Source organism: Capricornis sumatraensis, chromosome 7, assembly GCF_032405125.1.
Source record: "Capricornis sumatraensis isolate serow.1 chromosome 7, serow.2, whole genome shotgun sequence".
Lineage (NCBI taxonomy): Eukaryota > Metazoa > Chordata > Mammalia > Artiodactyla > Bovidae > Capricornis > Capricornis sumatraensis.
Window position 1 is genome coordinate 21948987 of NC_091075.1, and position 17887 is coordinate 21966873.

The window sequence follows — 17887 nt, forward strand, 5'->3', positions numbered from 1 at the left end:
ACAGATAAGCAAAAAAACTTCTTAAAAGGAACTCTGCCCGGGGATGTTCTATTAAGTGTATTTTCCTCAGGGATAATAGCATTAATATATAACCTGTTTTCATAAATGAGGTTTCCCCAAGAGTCAACTGAGTATTTTTACCAAAAAAACATTAAAAGTAAGCACAGTGACATATATACTCTACTGTGTATAAGTGTTAGTTGCCTAGTCGTGTCTGACTCTTTGTGACCCCATGGACTGCGGCCCATCCGGCTCCTCTTTCCTCGGAATTCTCCAGGCAAGAATGCTGGAGTGGGTTGCCACTTCCTCCTCCAGGGGATCTTCCCGACCCAGGGACTGAACCTGGGTTTCCTGCATTGCAGGCAGATGCTTTACCGACTGAGCCACCAGGAAGACCCTAAAGCCTATGTATAAAATAGATAACTAATGAGAACCCCCTACACAGCACAGGGCACTCTGCTCAATTTCCCGTGGTTACCTAAGCGGGAAGGAAACCCAGGAAAGAGATTCATGTACACAGATAGCTGATTCACTTTGCTGTACAGCAGAAACGAACGCAACACCGTAAAGCAAGTAAAGTCCAATTGAAAAAAAGGTAAGCCCAGTGAAGGAAATGTAAATATTATCCCGCACACCTACTACCAGACTTCTTTCAAAGAGTAACCACTATAACAGAATGTTAACACAATTTATTAAAGGTAGGCTTACAAACTGTTTCTGTCCCAGGGTGGCCCCCATGACATTACCCAGGCCAGTTCTGCCATGTGTTGTAGGACTAGAAGATTAAAGATAACACTGCCCTAAATTCTTTCTATACTTAGCGGTTTAGTTCATCTGGAGAAAACGGCACATACGTAACTTCCCTAATATTCTGAAGGCTCTTTCTTGTGGCAAAAGTGGGGATGAGTGACAAGGGTTTTAAGGGGCTCTCTCGCCTCTCTCTGCTCCCCTCCTCCTTCCTCCTCCAGATGAACAACACACACAGGACAGCTTTAAATTGCCAGAGGGAAGCAAATAAAAAGATTAGAAAAGAGATTCTGAAATTTCCTTAACTACCTTAGAGAAAATTCTCAGTCATCTACTGATCACTAACAAAACGCAAAGGGTTGCTGAGCTCCACAGAAATAAGCCCCTGTGTGCCAAAGCTTTCACTGTGGGAAAAATCCCCAAAGTTCAAAAGACACCTTTGGGCTGAGAGGAAAGAATAGATCTGGGGAAAATTAAATCTCTAGTGAGAGGTAGGAACATAGACACAGCTGACAATAATCAGCCCCATTTTTGTAACTCCCCTATTTCTCTTCTAGTGAGGTTTCAGGATGACTTGAAGCACTTGCCTAGAGCCGCACCAGGAGAAGAGAATGTCTAAGAGATGGCTTGCCTCTAAGTACGACCATAACGGTGATGACTCACCTTTTCAAGATCACAGATCACTGGACAAGGAATGTGGAGGCAAAGAACAAGGAAGAGGGGAGCGGCGGGAGGCAGAGACAGCATCTCAGACTCCTTGCCTTGCATCCCCACTCTGTTATCTCTGAAGATCCCGGGTTTTACCACCAGAAACGTTTTGTCCCTTTGCTTCCTTATAAGCCAAAGGGAGTCAGAAAGTGAGACCTGAGTCTGAGCCCTAGAAGAGAACACAGGTGGCACCATAGCCGACTCTTTGACTATTTGCCTAGATGAGTATACACCAAACCCTGGGTGACACAGAAGCCCACCACTGTGAGGGGCAGGCCTCGATGCCCTCGGGACTAAGGAAAAGGGAACACTTTTATTTCTGATATTTAGAAGACCCATCATAGACGTTTCCCATCTACATAGATTCATCTCTGAAAAGGCTGTCATCACTATTTGCTCACTAAAGAAGTAGAGGTGATACCGTGTCTGTTTTAACATTACCACTGTTCAATTAGGTACCATAAATACCTAAAAAAATAAAACAGGATATTCCAATTATTTGGTCATAAGTATTGAAACATGATAAAAAGCATCAGAAAAATATAAACTCAAAACTAGAAGACAAAATAAGGCTGTGTTTTTATGAGTTAAGTGGGACATGTTTTCATCACCATGTAAATGAATTCAACAATACCAATAGAAGTAGCACAGCTTTGGGGTATTGAGTTCTCATTATATGCCAAACACTATGGTAAAGAGTTTTACAAGCACTCTCTCACCTGATTTTCACAACAGCCCAATGAAGCAGATGCTGTTATTATCCCCACTTACAGATAAGGAAACAAAGGCACAGGAAGATTTGGTAACACGCTGCAAGTCACGGAGTGGCTATGAGCATAGTATTTTTCATCACAACTCTAAATGTGCACAGCAACTCAACAAAAAAATCTGGTCTCTGACTTTGCTCATGTTCACTCAGAACTCAATTTATACCTTCCAGAGAGAGCTATTTTTTAAAAACAGCCATCACAGGATCCAATTAAAATATAAATAAAATGCCTTGAAAACTTTCAGAATTCACAGCACTCGAACCTGACCTTCAAGCAGTCCTTCAAAAGATTTGCTGAAATTTCACATTCAGGGAGATGCCAGGCATCTTCCCAGGGTCTCTCTAGGCCTTACGGTCTACTAGAAACCAAACTAGTTTGAAGACCTTTTCACCCCTCAGCAGAAACAATCTTTTTTACTCATCACCACACAGAATCAGAAAAGAGATCATATTTCCATGACTATGGAACAATGTGATCACACCAGCCACAGACTGCAAAATCCGTAAAAGGGAGAAAAAACTTGTGGACGGACAGGAGGCAGCCAAGCAGCAATCATTAAAGTGCAAACAACTCTGTCTTACTGATGGTGCTTGGAATTTCAACACACAGTCATGATCCAGAATATCATAGCAACAACGAGTCTGGTTTTCTGATATGGCCACTCTTAAAAGCCCCTGATACATATTACATTATATTCCATAATCTTTATTCTGCAACACTTTTCTTCTTCATATGGCCAGATGCTATATGCTATGTTTTAGGCACAAGTGTTAAATTTTAAACAACCCATGTGTGCATACTCTATTGCTCTGCTGCTAAGTCACTTCAGTCGTGTCCGACTCTGTGCGACCCCAGAGATGGCAACCCACCAGGCTCCCCCATCCCTGGGATTCTCCAAGCAAGAACACTGGAGTGGGCTGCCATTTCCGTCTCCAATGCATGAAAGTGAAAAGTGAAAGTGAAGTTGCTCAGTCGTGTCCGACTCCTAGCGACCCCATCCATGGGATTTTCCAGGCAAGAGTACTGGAGTGGGGTGCCATTGCCCTCTCCGACTCCACTGCTCAGTCATGTCCAAACCTTTGCGACTCCATGGACTGTAGCCCACCAGGCTCCTCCATCCATGGGATTCTCCAGGCAAGTAGACCGGAGTGGGTTGCCACGCCCTCCTCCAGGGGCTCTTCCAGACCCAGGGATAAAACCGGAATCTCCTGCACTGCAGGCAGAACAATCCACAGCTGGCTTTGTCTCCATTCAAGGCATGGCTGTGCTGTACTGAGTTGTCATCGTGTTTTAGGGAGCCCTACTCCTCGGTAAAGAGCTTGCCTGCAAAGCAGGAGACCCGGGTTTGATTCTTGGGTCAGGAAGATCCCCTGGAGAAGCAAATGGCAACCTCCTCCAGTATTCTTGCCTGGAGAATCCCATGGACAGAGGAGCCTGGCGGGCTACAGTCCACGGGGTTGTAAGAGTTGGACACGACTTAGAGACTAAACCACCAGCACCCCTCTTCAGTGCAGTCAGCAGATCAGCAGTGCTCCTTACTTGTGAGCCTGCGAAACATCCAGAATCTCCGATCCTCATCTAGACCCACTGAATCAAATTTTCATTTTTAACATAGTCTCTGTCTGATTTATACACACACTGAAGACTGAGACACACCTCCCCAGAAAGTCCAATTTAGTTAATGTGTGGATTAGGACTCTACATCTTAAATAAGTACTCTGAGTTACTCTGGTTCAACTGGGCTTCTGATAACACTCAGAAAAATCTCCTTCCTGATCCCAGTGCTATTATATTCCTTGCAGAGCTTTCTAGCTAAAACTGGACAAATCTGACATGCTCAATTATAAACAAATTTTGAAAGGTTAAAAATAGAAGTTAACAAAACTTTGAGTTTTTAAAAACCAGCAAGTTCTAATAAAGTTAACATGATTCACCATCAACATTCCCTGGGGTGCTTTTTCAAAACACAAAACTCTCTTGCTAGGAGGGTGGGATTCTACGGAAGACAATGAAGGACAGAGAAGCCTGGCCTGCGTGGGGTGGGGCGCAAAGAGTTGCACACGACTTAGCGACTGAACAACAACCCCCCTCTCCTAAGGAATGACTGTTGTAATAAATCACTGTGACCAGTGACAGTGGGAAGATTAAAAATCACTGCATGAGGATAACAAAAAGACAATGAAATCACCCCAAACATCAACAACTGGATAGATCCATGGTTCCTGTTTTGGTCTTTTTTCTTCCAGACTTTTGTATTCATCCAGGCATAGGAAGATGTGTATTTTATACCTAATTGGGATCAAATGGTATACCCAGTTCTGTATATTCTCTGTCACTTAACATTTTTATAAGGTAAGTACTTTTCCAAGTCAGTGAACATTTTTTAGAAAAAGAAATCAATGCACAATATTTCACTGTATTGCTAGACTGGAATTGCATTTTTCCCTAACGTCCTTTACTTTGGGTTCTATGTAGTGTTCTTTTTTTCTCTGCTCTGGGATACCTCCTACCTGCTCTGATACCAGATTTTTGTCTTTGGTGTTCACTTGGTCTTCAACCTTTTGGCAATCCCCTGCAGCATACCTCTGGTATCCAGGCAGGCAGCCCACCAGTTAAATTTGCCTTTCTTGCTCTAAGTCTGCCAGGTAATTTTCTGTCCTCCCTACACCCCCTTACTACATCCCCACCAGGCTCTTCGAGTCCAAGATCAACCCACTGGTTTCAGAAACCATGCAAATGAGAGCTCATGGGATAAGGCTATTGGGTTTGTGGTCTCTAGAAGTCTTAGTTCAGCCCAGCCTGGTCTGAATCGGGCTATAATGAACTCTGAGTGCAACAGTTAAATAATCCCATGGTTAAATCCATTTGGGAAATGATGCACCTTATATACCTCTTCAAGAGATTCACAATGACCACTAGCATTTTGAAAAGTCCTATACTGAACAATCCTATTTAAGTTGATTAAACCTGCAGGCTTACTCAGTTGCTCAGTCATGTCCAACTCTTTGTGACCCCATGGACTGTAGCCCACCAGGCTCCTCTGTCCATGGGTTTTCCCAGGCAACAACACTGGAGTGGGTTGTCATACCCTCCTCCAAGGGATCTTCCCAACCCAGGGATCAAACCTGAATCTCTCGTGTCTCCTGCGTTGGCAGGAAGATTCTTCACCACTGAGTCGCCCAGGAAGCCCTGACTAAACATAGGACCTCTCAAATTTATTCAACCTCAGAACTTTTTTAGGTATACACTTGCCTAATATCCCAGAAAACTAATGTTCTATGAAACAGTTTGAAAAGCATCGGTCTGTCCCATTAGTGGAGGAACAAGAATTTAATGCTGTATCAGGTAACTTTGAAAGTGAAAGTGTTAGTTGCTCAGTCCTGTCCGGCTCTTTGTGACCCCATAGACTACAGCTCACCAGGCTCCTCTGTCCATGGGATTCTCCAGGCAAGAATACTGGAGTGGGTTGCCATTTCCTTCTCCAGGGGGTCTTCCCGACCCAGGGATCGAACTCAGGTCTCCTGCATTGCAAGCAGACTCTTTACCATCTGAGCCACCAGGGAAGTCCATCAGGTAACTTCTGTGTTGCTTAAACCATGCTAGGGCTATATATCTGATCATAATTCTGTTCACACAATCTGAAAAACCCAGGGTTCCTCATGTTGAAATTATTTAAAAAACATATGCTTAATATTCCATATCATACATAAAAGTTATTATCACATATTATTTAAATGCTCCCCATCAGAGTCATTCCTATAAAATACAACAATTTTTTACATTTCACAGTATTTAAAAGTTCACAAACATTTTTACTTGTATTATGTTTGATCCTTGAAGCACTCTATGAGAATGTTAAATACCACTGCCATTTAACAGATGAAAACATTCAGGTAGAAAACACAGTAATCTGTCCAAAGTCATATAATAGAGGTGAGAATCAAAACCATATCTTCTGATTCAATGTATTCTATCCTCAACAGTAGCTAAAAACTTTTCATTTTCATATGCCTCAGTCTTATATTCTTTTCCAATGCCTTTTGACTATTTCTCAAAGTCATGCTTAAAATTTTAGAAGTATGTTAGATTTAGTTTTCCAGAGAATGTTTTATTTTAACAGCTACCTTAAGCTTCGTCAGCCTGAGAGAAAGATCATAAATCTGAAATAAATTAGATTATTTGGGGATAAACTAGAAGAATCAATAGTCTATTGAATAGTTGAGAAATGGTTGCATCCAATATAAAAATCCATTTCACTTCATTCAACAAATATTTCTGAGAGCCTACTCTGTCCCAGGCGTTGTATGACCCAGCTCGGGGGAAAACAACTGCTGAGAGATACCTGCCCATGAATCTGCACTATAACATACCTGGCAGAGGAACCTTAGCACTATTTCAGTTCAACACCATTTATTCATTGGATCTTTTCTTCATTTCTGGCATAATTTCTTGCTGCTGTTGTCGTTCAGTCACTAAGTTTTGTCTGACTCTGAAGCCTCATAGACTGCAGCACATCAGGCCTCCCTGTCCTTATCTCCTGGAGTTTACCCAAGTTCATAATTTCTTAAGCCATCCTTATTCTCCACTGGTCTGAGAACAGACTTTGGCTCCCCTCATTTCACGAATTTTCAGTTGATGTTAGTTACAGCCACTGTTGGGCAGTCTCCAAATAGCCCCTTACTTTGACTGCATTTTTCTTTACATTGAAAGATATATGTGTTTAATGGAAGAGGTTGTTAAACAGAACTTTTCTTTATAATATGAATTAAAATCTTAGAACCACTCCCTTACTTGGAATATATGCTATAGTCTCCAGACAGTAAATTAAGAGGCTTCCAAAGTATCCTCATCCATGGTAATTTAACCAGCAGCTATGACTGAAGATGAACTGAGAGTGGAATTTAATTTTTGGCAGGAGTATCCCAAAGCAGCCACGCTATCTGCCGCATCCAACAGCCTTGGCGTGGGATCAAGGTAATTCTTTCTGAGGGCAAGTCTTTAAGATCACACTCTCTTAGAACGAGTACTCTCAAACATCAGTGGAGCCCTGCATCTCCCCAGTTTTATCCTGCTAAATCCTAGGGGTGAACATCAATGTTATTTTTAAATTCATATGTGTGTTGGTATAGAGAGGAATAATGGGAAGAAAGAGACTTTTTTTAAAAAAAAAGAACACATTAAAAGGCTCAAAAAGAGGTTGAACAAAGAAAATTTTGTTCTAGTAATAAGGGGACAACCTCTTCCCCCCTTTCAAAACTTCTTTACCTACAGCCTCTATCTCCATGGACACCCATTAAAAATCTGGAATCTTGAATCCAACCTGGTTCCTGTATAGATCTAACCACCAGTTTACAGTAAAGACAAGGGGTAGCTGACCAGTTTTTCTCATCAGTCCTTGGCTCAACCTGCCAATTTGCTGGTAGCTGATTGCATATGCTATGCTGCTTCCTACCCTTGTGCCTCTGTTGTGCCCGTGAACCATGCCTCCCTTTTTTTAATCCCCTTTGCCCCATTTCACTCAAGAAGCCTCCCCATTCCCCAAACTGTCCCTGGCCAGTTAGGTACCCCTCTTCCCTACCTCCACTTCTCTCCCACTAAGTACAGTTATCTTTGGGGCGACTGTCTTTTCCATCAGAGTATATGCTTTTCTGTTTTACCTTCATAAGCCCAGTGTCTAATACAGGGCCTGGCATTCTAAAATGTACTGAAAATGTTTATTGGTTGAATGAATGAACACTTAGATTAAAAGCTAAATGATACATGCTATATTAAGCTCCCCATCTCCAAAAGTTTTCAAGTAAATCTGAATAGGTTAGGAGAATTCTCATACTGAATCGAAGCTATGATCTGCTTCTTCTTTCCTTTTCTACTCACATTCTTAGTTGCCCAATTGACAGACTTTCATATAGCTCTTTATAATAATGTAACAATAGGGATATACGACTTATACTATGTATAACTAGTTTTTATTCAAGACATGGCCTGTGGCTAACAAAAAAGACCACAAACAGCCAAAGCAATCCTGAGAAAGAAGAACAAGGTGGTAGGCACACACTTCCTGACTTTAAGCTATCCTAGAAAGATACAGTCATCAATCAGTATGGTACTGGCATAAAAACAGACATTTAGACCAATGGAACAAAATCAGGAGCTCAAAAATAAACCCAAGCACATGAGGTCAAATAACATTAGACAAGGGACCCAAGAATATTTAATGGAGAAAATTCAGTCTCTTTATAAATGGTGCTGGGAAAAGTGGTCAATAATAGGTAAAAGAATGGATCTAGACCCTTATACTACTCACAAAAATTAGTTTGAAATGAATTCAAGACTTGAACAAAAGACCTGAAACCACAAAACGCCTAGAAGAAAACAGGAAGAAAGTTCCTCAACATGGGTCTTGGCAATGATTTTCTTTGATGGGACCTAAAACACAGGCAAGAAAATAATAAGCAGGATGACATCAAACTAGAAAGCTGCTGCACAGCAAAAGAAACCATCAACAGAGTGAAGAGACCGCCTATGGAATGAGGAAAAATATTTGCAAATCATATATCTGGCAAGGGGTTAGTATCTAAAATAAACAGGAAACTCATCTAACCTCATAGCAAAAATAAAACCACCAATAATTCAATTAAATAATGGGCAAAAGACCTGGGTTTGATCTCTGGATTAGGAAGACCCCCTGGAGGAGGGCATGGCAACCCACTCCAGTATTCCTGCCTGGAGAATCCCCATGGACAGAGGAGCCTGGCGGGCTGCAGTCCACGGAGTCACAAAGAGAGGGACACAACTGAGCAACTAAGCACAGCACAGTCAACCCATCATGCTGTACGTCCTTAAACTTCCACAATGCTGAATGTCAATTACATCTCAAACGAACTGGAGGAAAAATCCCCCCAAATGTGGCAACATTTGTGACTTACTGAACACATCTCCTCGAGGTTTCTGAGGATCCGTGTGTATCCTGTTGTCAACTGTAAACTCTCTTGGAGATGTGGTGGCAACTGGTGCTACGGTTGTCAGGCTGGTGGTTGCTCGTTCCGGGGTTGTTGCTGGTGGAGGTGTTCTGAGTTCTGTGGGTGGGGGTGGAGGTGGTGTAGGCTCTGGCATTGGCTTTGGTGTAGGCCTTGCTGTTGGCTTAGAAGTGGGCCTGTCGGTAGTGACAGGAGGTATGTATGGTGTCTTCAGAGGCCACCTAGTACTTCTGACATCAGGAATCCAATTACTGTGTCCTCCATCGCCCTTTGAGATGGTACCATTTCCCTTTGGTACATGAATAGGACCTGAAGGTTCAATCATTACTCTTGGAATATCTAGAAGAGTAAATATATTTTAATTAATGCATAACCATCTCTCCTTAAAAAGAAAGATATCGACTTGTAAGAAACAAACACATCAAAATACCTCATGCCAATGAGGCTTACTTTTTACATTTAGAATATTCCCCTAATGTAAGTCACTGTTTAAAAAAAAAAGAGCAAATACTAGTGTGTATATATAATATATACATATATATACTCAAACACATATCACATAAACATATCTAGTGGATGTATACAAGAATTATATTGTGTTTCTATAGTGAAATGTATCAAAACACAGTTTTAAGTAATTGTAAAATAGAAACAAGAATCAATGAGACTTTAATGCAGAGATATTCTAAAATTTCAAAGTATGAGAAATGTATATTTAGAGTCAATGTTAAATGTCCCCATGAAAAAAAAAATTAAAAAAAAAAATGTCCCCATGGTACATGTATATTAGCAATATAAAATCATGTTTAGAATTGTCTAAAGACTAATACTTTTCTCTTCCACACTTTATATAAATTCAATTCACACAAACACATTCTCACTAAATGCTCTATTTGTTTTATATTTGGTTTTCCTTCCCCTTTATTAATTTATACAATTGCTTTTTAGAAAAATGTCCAGAGATCATGAAGATCATTTGTAGAAAATTTGTCCTTGATTGTATTCACCAAAAGGAATTAATATTTAATCTTCCTGGAATGATCTACTCCAGACTGGGAGTATAACTACATGACCCTTCAAAAATCCTTTAATCCTGATTTTATGCCCCATGATCTTCAGTAAATATTTTACTACAGAAATTTGTAATTTATCTATTGCTGCATGAAATGTATGCTAAATTGTGGCCTTTGGTTTGTGAAACTTTCATCTTGGAGGGTATTTTTTTCCATGTTTATCTACTGACATAGCCATACTACAAATAGAACGTATAAAGTTTTAAAAAGCAAAACAGTTCTGAACAGAGAGAAAATAAATACAGAAATGCTACATAGGAGGCATAAACCAGAGGAACAAAAATGTACAAAATATTCAGATTATCCCATCATTATAGTCTAATGATGATGACAAACATACCTGTATTTCTGATGGTAACAAAATCAAATTCTCAGAAAGGGCTCTAAAATGCCTTACCAGCTAAAGAGAAGCTATTGAGAGAGTTTAGTCAAGGAACTGAAAGCTTTTAAGATTAAAGTCTATCATTGAGTCTTTAATTTTTTAAAACACCTGAGCAAGTGATTTTATTTCTGGAACTCAAAGACTAGTTTTACTAGCTATGAAAAATGATATTTCTTTGATAATTAATCTTGTTCCTTATCTTCTCTAGCAATGGCCTTTGTGTAACCCTGTACTTCCTTGCTGGAATTCAGAGCTGGGAGAGAAGCATGACTCACACACACACTTCAGTCCATCGCCCTGGTATCCGTCTTTACAGGTACACTTGTAGGACCCGTGTATGTTGTAACATCGCGCAAAGCTGCTGCACTGATACTGCCCAAGGGAGCATTCATCTATATCTGCATCAGGAAGTAGGAAAAGAAGAAGTTTATTTGGGAGATAAATACAATGACTCACAAAAAATACATAGTTTCCAAAAAAAAAAAAAAGCCTCTTTTTTGCGATGTGAAGGTTCATATAAAATCGCAGATAAAGGGAAGAAATAAAGTACATTTGCATCCAGAAGTACCAGGGTTTGAATTTCACGTCTGCTTAATTTAATTGCCAGTAACCTCCTGTGCCCTTGACAGCCCAGTCACCATCATAATTAAGAGATCTTTCCGCTCCACAGGAAAAAACAACACAATGCAATGGCTGGGGCTTATTACCGTGACATTGGTATCTGCCTCCTATGTACATGAGGTCGAAGCCTTTATGACATTTGCAGATGTAACTCCCAAAAGTGTTCACACACTGCCTGTATCTGGGGCAGGAGGCTCTTCCAGTAGCACATTCATCAATGTCTAGAAACAGAAGCCAATTGCATTTTAGGAAGAGCAACAGCATGTTCAGGTGAAGTAGATTTTCAAAGAAACAGTTATCTGCAAACGGTTGCCTGACGTAGTGGCTCATCATAAATGTTATCCGGCTGGTTGCCCTGGCAGGCAACATAAATTCTGTATCTCCAAATTTCAATTCATCCTTCCAACCCAAGCTGTCCTCCCCTTGTATCACATCACAGGATGCACTACACCTGTATCCCCTGCTAGCTTGACCTAAAAACGTGAGTCATCCTTGACAACCCTATTTCCCTTAAGCTCCAAATCATCGATCCCAGCTGTTTGTTTCTCTGGCAAATTCTGTGAACTCATTTACTCTGCTCTTCACCTACTGCTATGACTGTAGTCCAAGCTCTCCCGGGATAGACTATTATAGGAGCCTCCAAACTGGCCTTTCCTCTGCCAGTCTTAGCCCCTCCAAAGCATTCCTACTCAACTGCCAACAAATGGTTTTAGTAAGTCATAAGAGGGCTTCCCTGGTAGCTCAGATGGTAAAGAATTCGCCTGCAGTGAAGGAGACCTGGGTTTGATCTCCTGGAGAAGGGAATGTCTACCCACTCCAGTATTCTTGCCTGAAGAATTCCATGGACAGACGAGCCTGGCAGGCTACAGTCCATGGGTCGCAAACAGTCAGACATGACTGAACGACTTTCACTCTCAAGACCTAAGAAGGGATTGTTTCCAAGCTCAAAACTCTCAACTGTTTCTACTTGCTTTCTGAATCCATTCCTCGTTCCTCACCATGTCTTTGGTGACCCTATAATAAACAGTCCTCACCTTCCTCACCAGCTGTATCTTAAGCCACCACCCCTTATACTGTGTACTTAAGGGTATGGTCTTCTTTCTTTCCAGACCTCAAAGAAGTCAGCCTCTCTTTCACTGCAGTACTCTAGAACACGTTCACCTGCTTGGCCGATTCTTCACATGGCCGGCAGTCCAGGTCTTACTCCACGGCTATCTTGACCATTATTTTCTAAAACAGATCCTTTCTGTTTTTCCCTCTCTTAGTACCTCATATTAACAGTTGGCATTGTTTGTAATTTCACTGGATATTTCTGTCTCTCCCATTAAAATATCAGTTTTGTAAGGATTAAAATCTGGTCTGCTTTGTCCATTACTCTACATCCTAGCACTTAACTGTGTCTGGAATACAGAAAGTACTCAATAAATATCCCTCGAGTCCCCAAACACCTCCACTCACTCAGTGCTTACTCCATGCAAGGTACTACAAGCTTAGCTTACTAGATGCTAAGCTCTTTGCATCCATGATCTCATTCAATCCTCCCAAGCGTTCCATGTGGCATTACTCCCATTTTAAAAATGAGAGGACTCAAGCTCAAAGAAATCTCTTACCTAAGGTTACATACCAAGTCTATGGCAGAGCCAGGTTTGAAATCAAAGCCCACACACTCTTATCTTTAGTGCCTTCCTAATTTACAGGGGAAAAAATCAAATCCTTGAGTGCAGGACATGCAGCCTGCCCTGTCTACCCGCTCAGCTTCAACGGTCACTGCCTCTTAAGTCCTAGAAATACTGACCTTTTCTTGTTCCCTGAACACCGTGCCCCCTCTAAACTTCAGTGCCTTGGCACATGTGGTTTCCTCCGGCTGCACCTTCCTCCCGCCCCTCACAAGGTTTTCACAGAGAGAGGAGGTCCCCCTGTGAGACATGGGATATCCTCTCAAGGGCAACTAATTACCTGATGTTATTTAACTGCCCTTTTCCTGTCCCTCCGTCACATTTCATTTTCTTCCTTACCCTCAAGAGGCTGCTGACAGAGATGCTTGGTCTTACGACTCACCCACACAGGTCCTCCCATCAGGAGCCAGCTGGAGGCCAGGAGAGGGGCACTTGCACCGAATTTGACCTTTGACAACATCACAGCCATACTGACAGTTTGCCATGGAGCATGTCAGCGCACCTGGAAAGACAGGGACTGTCTGCCTCGAGAGACCGAGAGCACGCCTGGCACCTAAAGCAGCTGTGTTTCCTACTTATCCTGAAATCAGTGACACTGAATCAACAATGAGGACAAAATGGGCTTAATTCTCCAACAATCTAAAAAAAAAGTCAAAACCAGGAAAGCGATCTCTTCCCTCAGAGGTGATTAAGAAGTGAACCAGTTCTGTTAGTATCTGGGGAAGATCCTTAATGCATCTGAAGAACTAAAAAATAAATGTAAAACTTAGAAAAATTATATGGAACTTTTTCCAGTGGCCAAGCCAAATAGAAAATTGAGGTTATTTTTGCAGATTACTCATATTAAGTGCTGGTCTTAGCTAAAACATCCAAGTAAGTGTCTCAACCATCCCTTAAACGTCTCTAGGTACAGCACATTTCCCAGTGAGTTGTACAAGGATAGAGGAGTCTAGCATCCCTCCCACTTGTTCATAAGCATGAATTTGCCTCACTGCAAAAAGTTCCATGCTAAATATGAAATAATAAATAAAATTAGCTAAGCTTTTTATTTTATAAAATGCAATCCAATTAGAGATAGCTGATACCTATTGACAATTAACTGATCTAGCTGATAGTCCAGTAAAAATAAAATTCAAGTCATTAACTATTAGATATCCTATAACCACACCTCAATTCAGCATTCAGCCTGCAGAGAATTTTAGGCCATTGTCCATTTATAAAACACATCCAAATGATAGCAGGAAACACCATCCATTTCTTTCTTACAAAGACATATGTGAAATCTACTTTTAAGTTATTATAAGCATTTTTTTTTTCATTTGAACTATGCTTTTTCAAGAAAAGAGCCATAATGTAGCCTTCAGACTATTATAAAGAAATGTAAAACTGAAGTGAGTGGTTTATTGAGTATAAACCACTTATGGGTGGTTTATACTCAATAACCAGGCTGGGTGGATTCCCTACCAGCCAACAGTTTACTGTCCAGCCTTTTGGAGAGCACAACAGTCCTCAAATGGTCACCAAAGTTCTTTTTCTACATGGAACAGTTCTAAAACCAGATGGAAGAAGGGGAAAATGTGCTAGGAATAACATCAGAAGACCATTTCCAAATTAATTTGACACTGGCACCCATGGTGAAAGAATGCTAGACATCAACAGTGGGCAGCTCTTCTGGTTTCCCATTCCTCAGGCACACATACAAACACGCGCTCACATCCTGCTTGGGAGGAGGGTTAGGAGGCCACTTTCACACACTTGCAGGGCACAGCGTGCAGTCAAGCCCAGAGCACTTATAAAGCAGTTAAGATTCTTGACATACTTGAGCAGGACCCATCCGGCAGAAGCATGTATCCGTTGAGACAGTAGCACTTGTAGCTGCCGAAAGTGTTCATGCACCTGTGCTTGCAGGGCCGCGGCTTCAGGCCACACTCGTTTAGGTCTGCAAAGAACGAGGTGGAAGCAGAAAGATGACAAAACCTCGACACCACTGCGAACCACTGAAAATGTTTCTCTGTGCTGAAGAATGAAGGGAAAAAGTCAATCAAGCTATAGTAACCAGCCATAAACGTAAGAGATTGTTTGCTCAGTGTCTTCATTTTAATGCTGGTTACACTAGAGCCGTGAAGAGTCTGCTATCCAAGGTGACCAGAAGCCTTATAACAATGGAAGGCTGTGTGAATTTCTGGGACTTAAATAATCTAACATGTGTGATCTCTGTTTACAGAGGACAGTTGGGGGGATTCTCCTCACTGACACATACAGGGCTTATCATCCCTAGAAAGAGCAGTGTACACACCATCTATCTGACTTCAACATCCTCAAAACATCTGGGGTTATACTACTAGATTCACTCTGGCCCATGTGATCTTCCTACTTCAATTTCTTGTCTCTGTTTAAAGAGGATACTGTGTGAACCTATCTTAGTTATAGAAAGTATAAAATATTAGACTGCTTTGACTTTCCCAAAGAAAGGCTATTTTTTTAAGAGAGTAGAAGCTCAATGAATTAGAGTGATCACTGTTGAGATTCCTCTTATTCACAGTCTATAAACTGATCTCAGATTAAAGAAGCTTCAGTCTCCTACTATAGTAAAGCATGCGAGTCACAAAATAAACTTAAAAAAGACCCTCCAACATTATTTTCATTCATTCTGCAGTTAGGAAGGGCATATAGAAATACAAATGGACAATACATAATAGACTATCATCCTGTATTTTAGGTTTACTGGTTTAAATATCAATACGAAGGGAGTTAATGAACTTCACGTGAGACTTTTCCAACCCAAGTTGAACACTGCCTCAAGTGAAAATAAATCTCATGACAAATATACACTGAAACACTAATGCCCCAAATACAGATTTCATTAAAAAGAGATATGGTGTGTTTATTTTGCCAGGACTGCCAGCAAAGGCACCTGGTTAGCCTAATTTAATTATCTATTAATTCATGTCATCAAATTGGAAATATAGCTAATTACAAGTTGTTTTCAAATCTAACTAAATTTAAATCTGACCTGCTCATTTATTAAAAATCTATACATTTTTATATACTTAATGTAACCAAGTACATTGTTTTATAAAACCATCAATTGTTATTTCATATTAAAATTTTAAAATTGTTTTACCAACTTGCCAACTTAGTCCATTTTCTAACCTTAACACGACTGTAAGCAGATCCCCAGCTGGGTGAAGCCTGGGGAGGTTACATAAATAAACCAGATACCTTCATCATCTCCTATGCTTTCTTTATTTTTAAACTTCATACACTCTTGCCCAGTCAAGGATATTCAAAACAGAATCATAATTAAAGTTTCCTCAAAGAAACTGCTTTGCAAATTATAATATCAACAAAAATTTGATTTTCCCCCCTCTGTTAAAATGAGTAAAAATTTTAAATCAAAGAGAAAAGACAGAGAAAGAAATTCATTCCACTTCTTATATTCTTCTACCTTGTTTTTCAATATTTATTAAAAATTAGAGTCAAGCAATCCTTTCTCATGTTCTAAGAGTTAATTACAATGCCTAATGTGTCCCTGCAGATTCACACCTGGCTTTGATAAATCCCTAACTGATATTAGGAGAAGGGGACGACAGAGGATGAGATGGCTGGATGGCATCACCGACTTGATGGACATGAGTTTGAATGAATTCCGGGAGTTGGTGATGGACAGGGAGGCCTGGTGTGCTGCAATTCATAGGGTCGCAGAGCTGGGCATGACTGAGCGACTGAATTGAACTGACTGATATTATAGTAAATAGTATTTAAATCTGAATACATTAAGAGAAAAGCTTTGTGTTTTAAATATTCCTCTGTACTAAGTAGGAATAGAATAGAACAACAAAGAATAGAGTAAGACTGAATTCTATACCTCGAGGGAAGCATACTGATGGATATAAAAGACGTCAATTAAGAACCCTGAAAAAGCATCAGAAAATTCTGGGGGTTCCTGATGGGATTGGTTAGATGTTTATAGCACCAGGCAGCTTGTATACAAGGCGTATTTCGGCCAGTGGAAATGTCTGCGGACACTAGGGCCATGAACTAAAGCTGAAGCCCAGCTGAGGCCGCTCCAGCCTTGGCGGATTAAGTGCCCCTGAGGATGTCCAGGGGAGTCTTTGCAACTCAGACTGGGAATCAAATTTACCTTTCCCTTCCCATAAGAAAAAACACTTAGGGGTTAAGAAGCATAAAACTGAAAGGAAATGAAAAATCAGTAAGATATCATAATTCCAATAAAAAAGACCCAAATAAACCTGAGAATCACCTATGAAATGATATGGAGAATGAAATAAACATGCAGTATTCAGGGGGGGGGCAAATATGGAGACACGTGTTGGCTATTTTACTATTATTAAATTGACACATAAGCATCCAAATAGGCTGAAAGCAATTTGAGAAAGCTGTACTCTAACAGCTGGTGACAGGCTGGGTGACACCCCCTGACAGCTGGCCGGTGTCCACGTCCTCAGTGACTGCCACCATTGCCCCATCTGCCATACGCAAGTCTCCTAAAAATTTCCCACTGACCCTTACAAAACCACTGCAGAAATGATGAAATAGAATTCCACAATTATCCATGATTTTCAGTATTTACCAAATATTAGAACCCTAAGGCAGGGCGCTTCAACAGATTAAAAGCATCTGGTGTCCTGTGATGAACTTCCTTTTCCTCAATATTCTTTACAGTTTCTCGTCTATGATTACTATCTTGTACTTTATTTCTGCCTGCAATGCAGGAGACTCAGGTTCAATCCCTGGGTTGGGAAGATTCCCTGGAGAAGTAAATGGCTGCCCCCTCTAGTATTCTTGCCTGGGTAATTCCATGGACAGAGGAGCCTGACGGGCTAGAGTCCACGGGGTCACAAAGAGTAGGATACGACTGAGGGACTAAGACCTTATTTTCTTATTGACCTTATAAAATTAAGTTGATGTT

The 17887-nt window shown here is 40.8% G+C and overlaps 1 protein-coding gene across 1 annotated transcript in view; it reads right to left on the bottom strand.

The window, feature by feature from the left end:
• NPNT (nephronectin) overlaps positions 1–17887 on the bottom strand; it is a 75955-nt gene that overhangs the window by 12806 nt on the left and 45262 nt on the right. Inside the window, exons 5-9 of the mRNA XM_068975465.1 lie at positions 14774–14893; positions 13337–13456; positions 11365–11499; positions 10933–11055; positions 9152–9541 (exon numbers count right to left, since the gene is read on the bottom strand). Of these exons, the coding sequence (XP_068831566.1) occupies positions 9152–9541; positions 10933–11055; positions 11365–11499; positions 13337–13456; positions 14774–14893 (888 nt within the window). The remainder of the gene's footprint in view (positions 1–9151; positions 9542–10932; positions 11056–11364; positions 11500–13336; positions 13457–14773; positions 14894–17887) is intronic.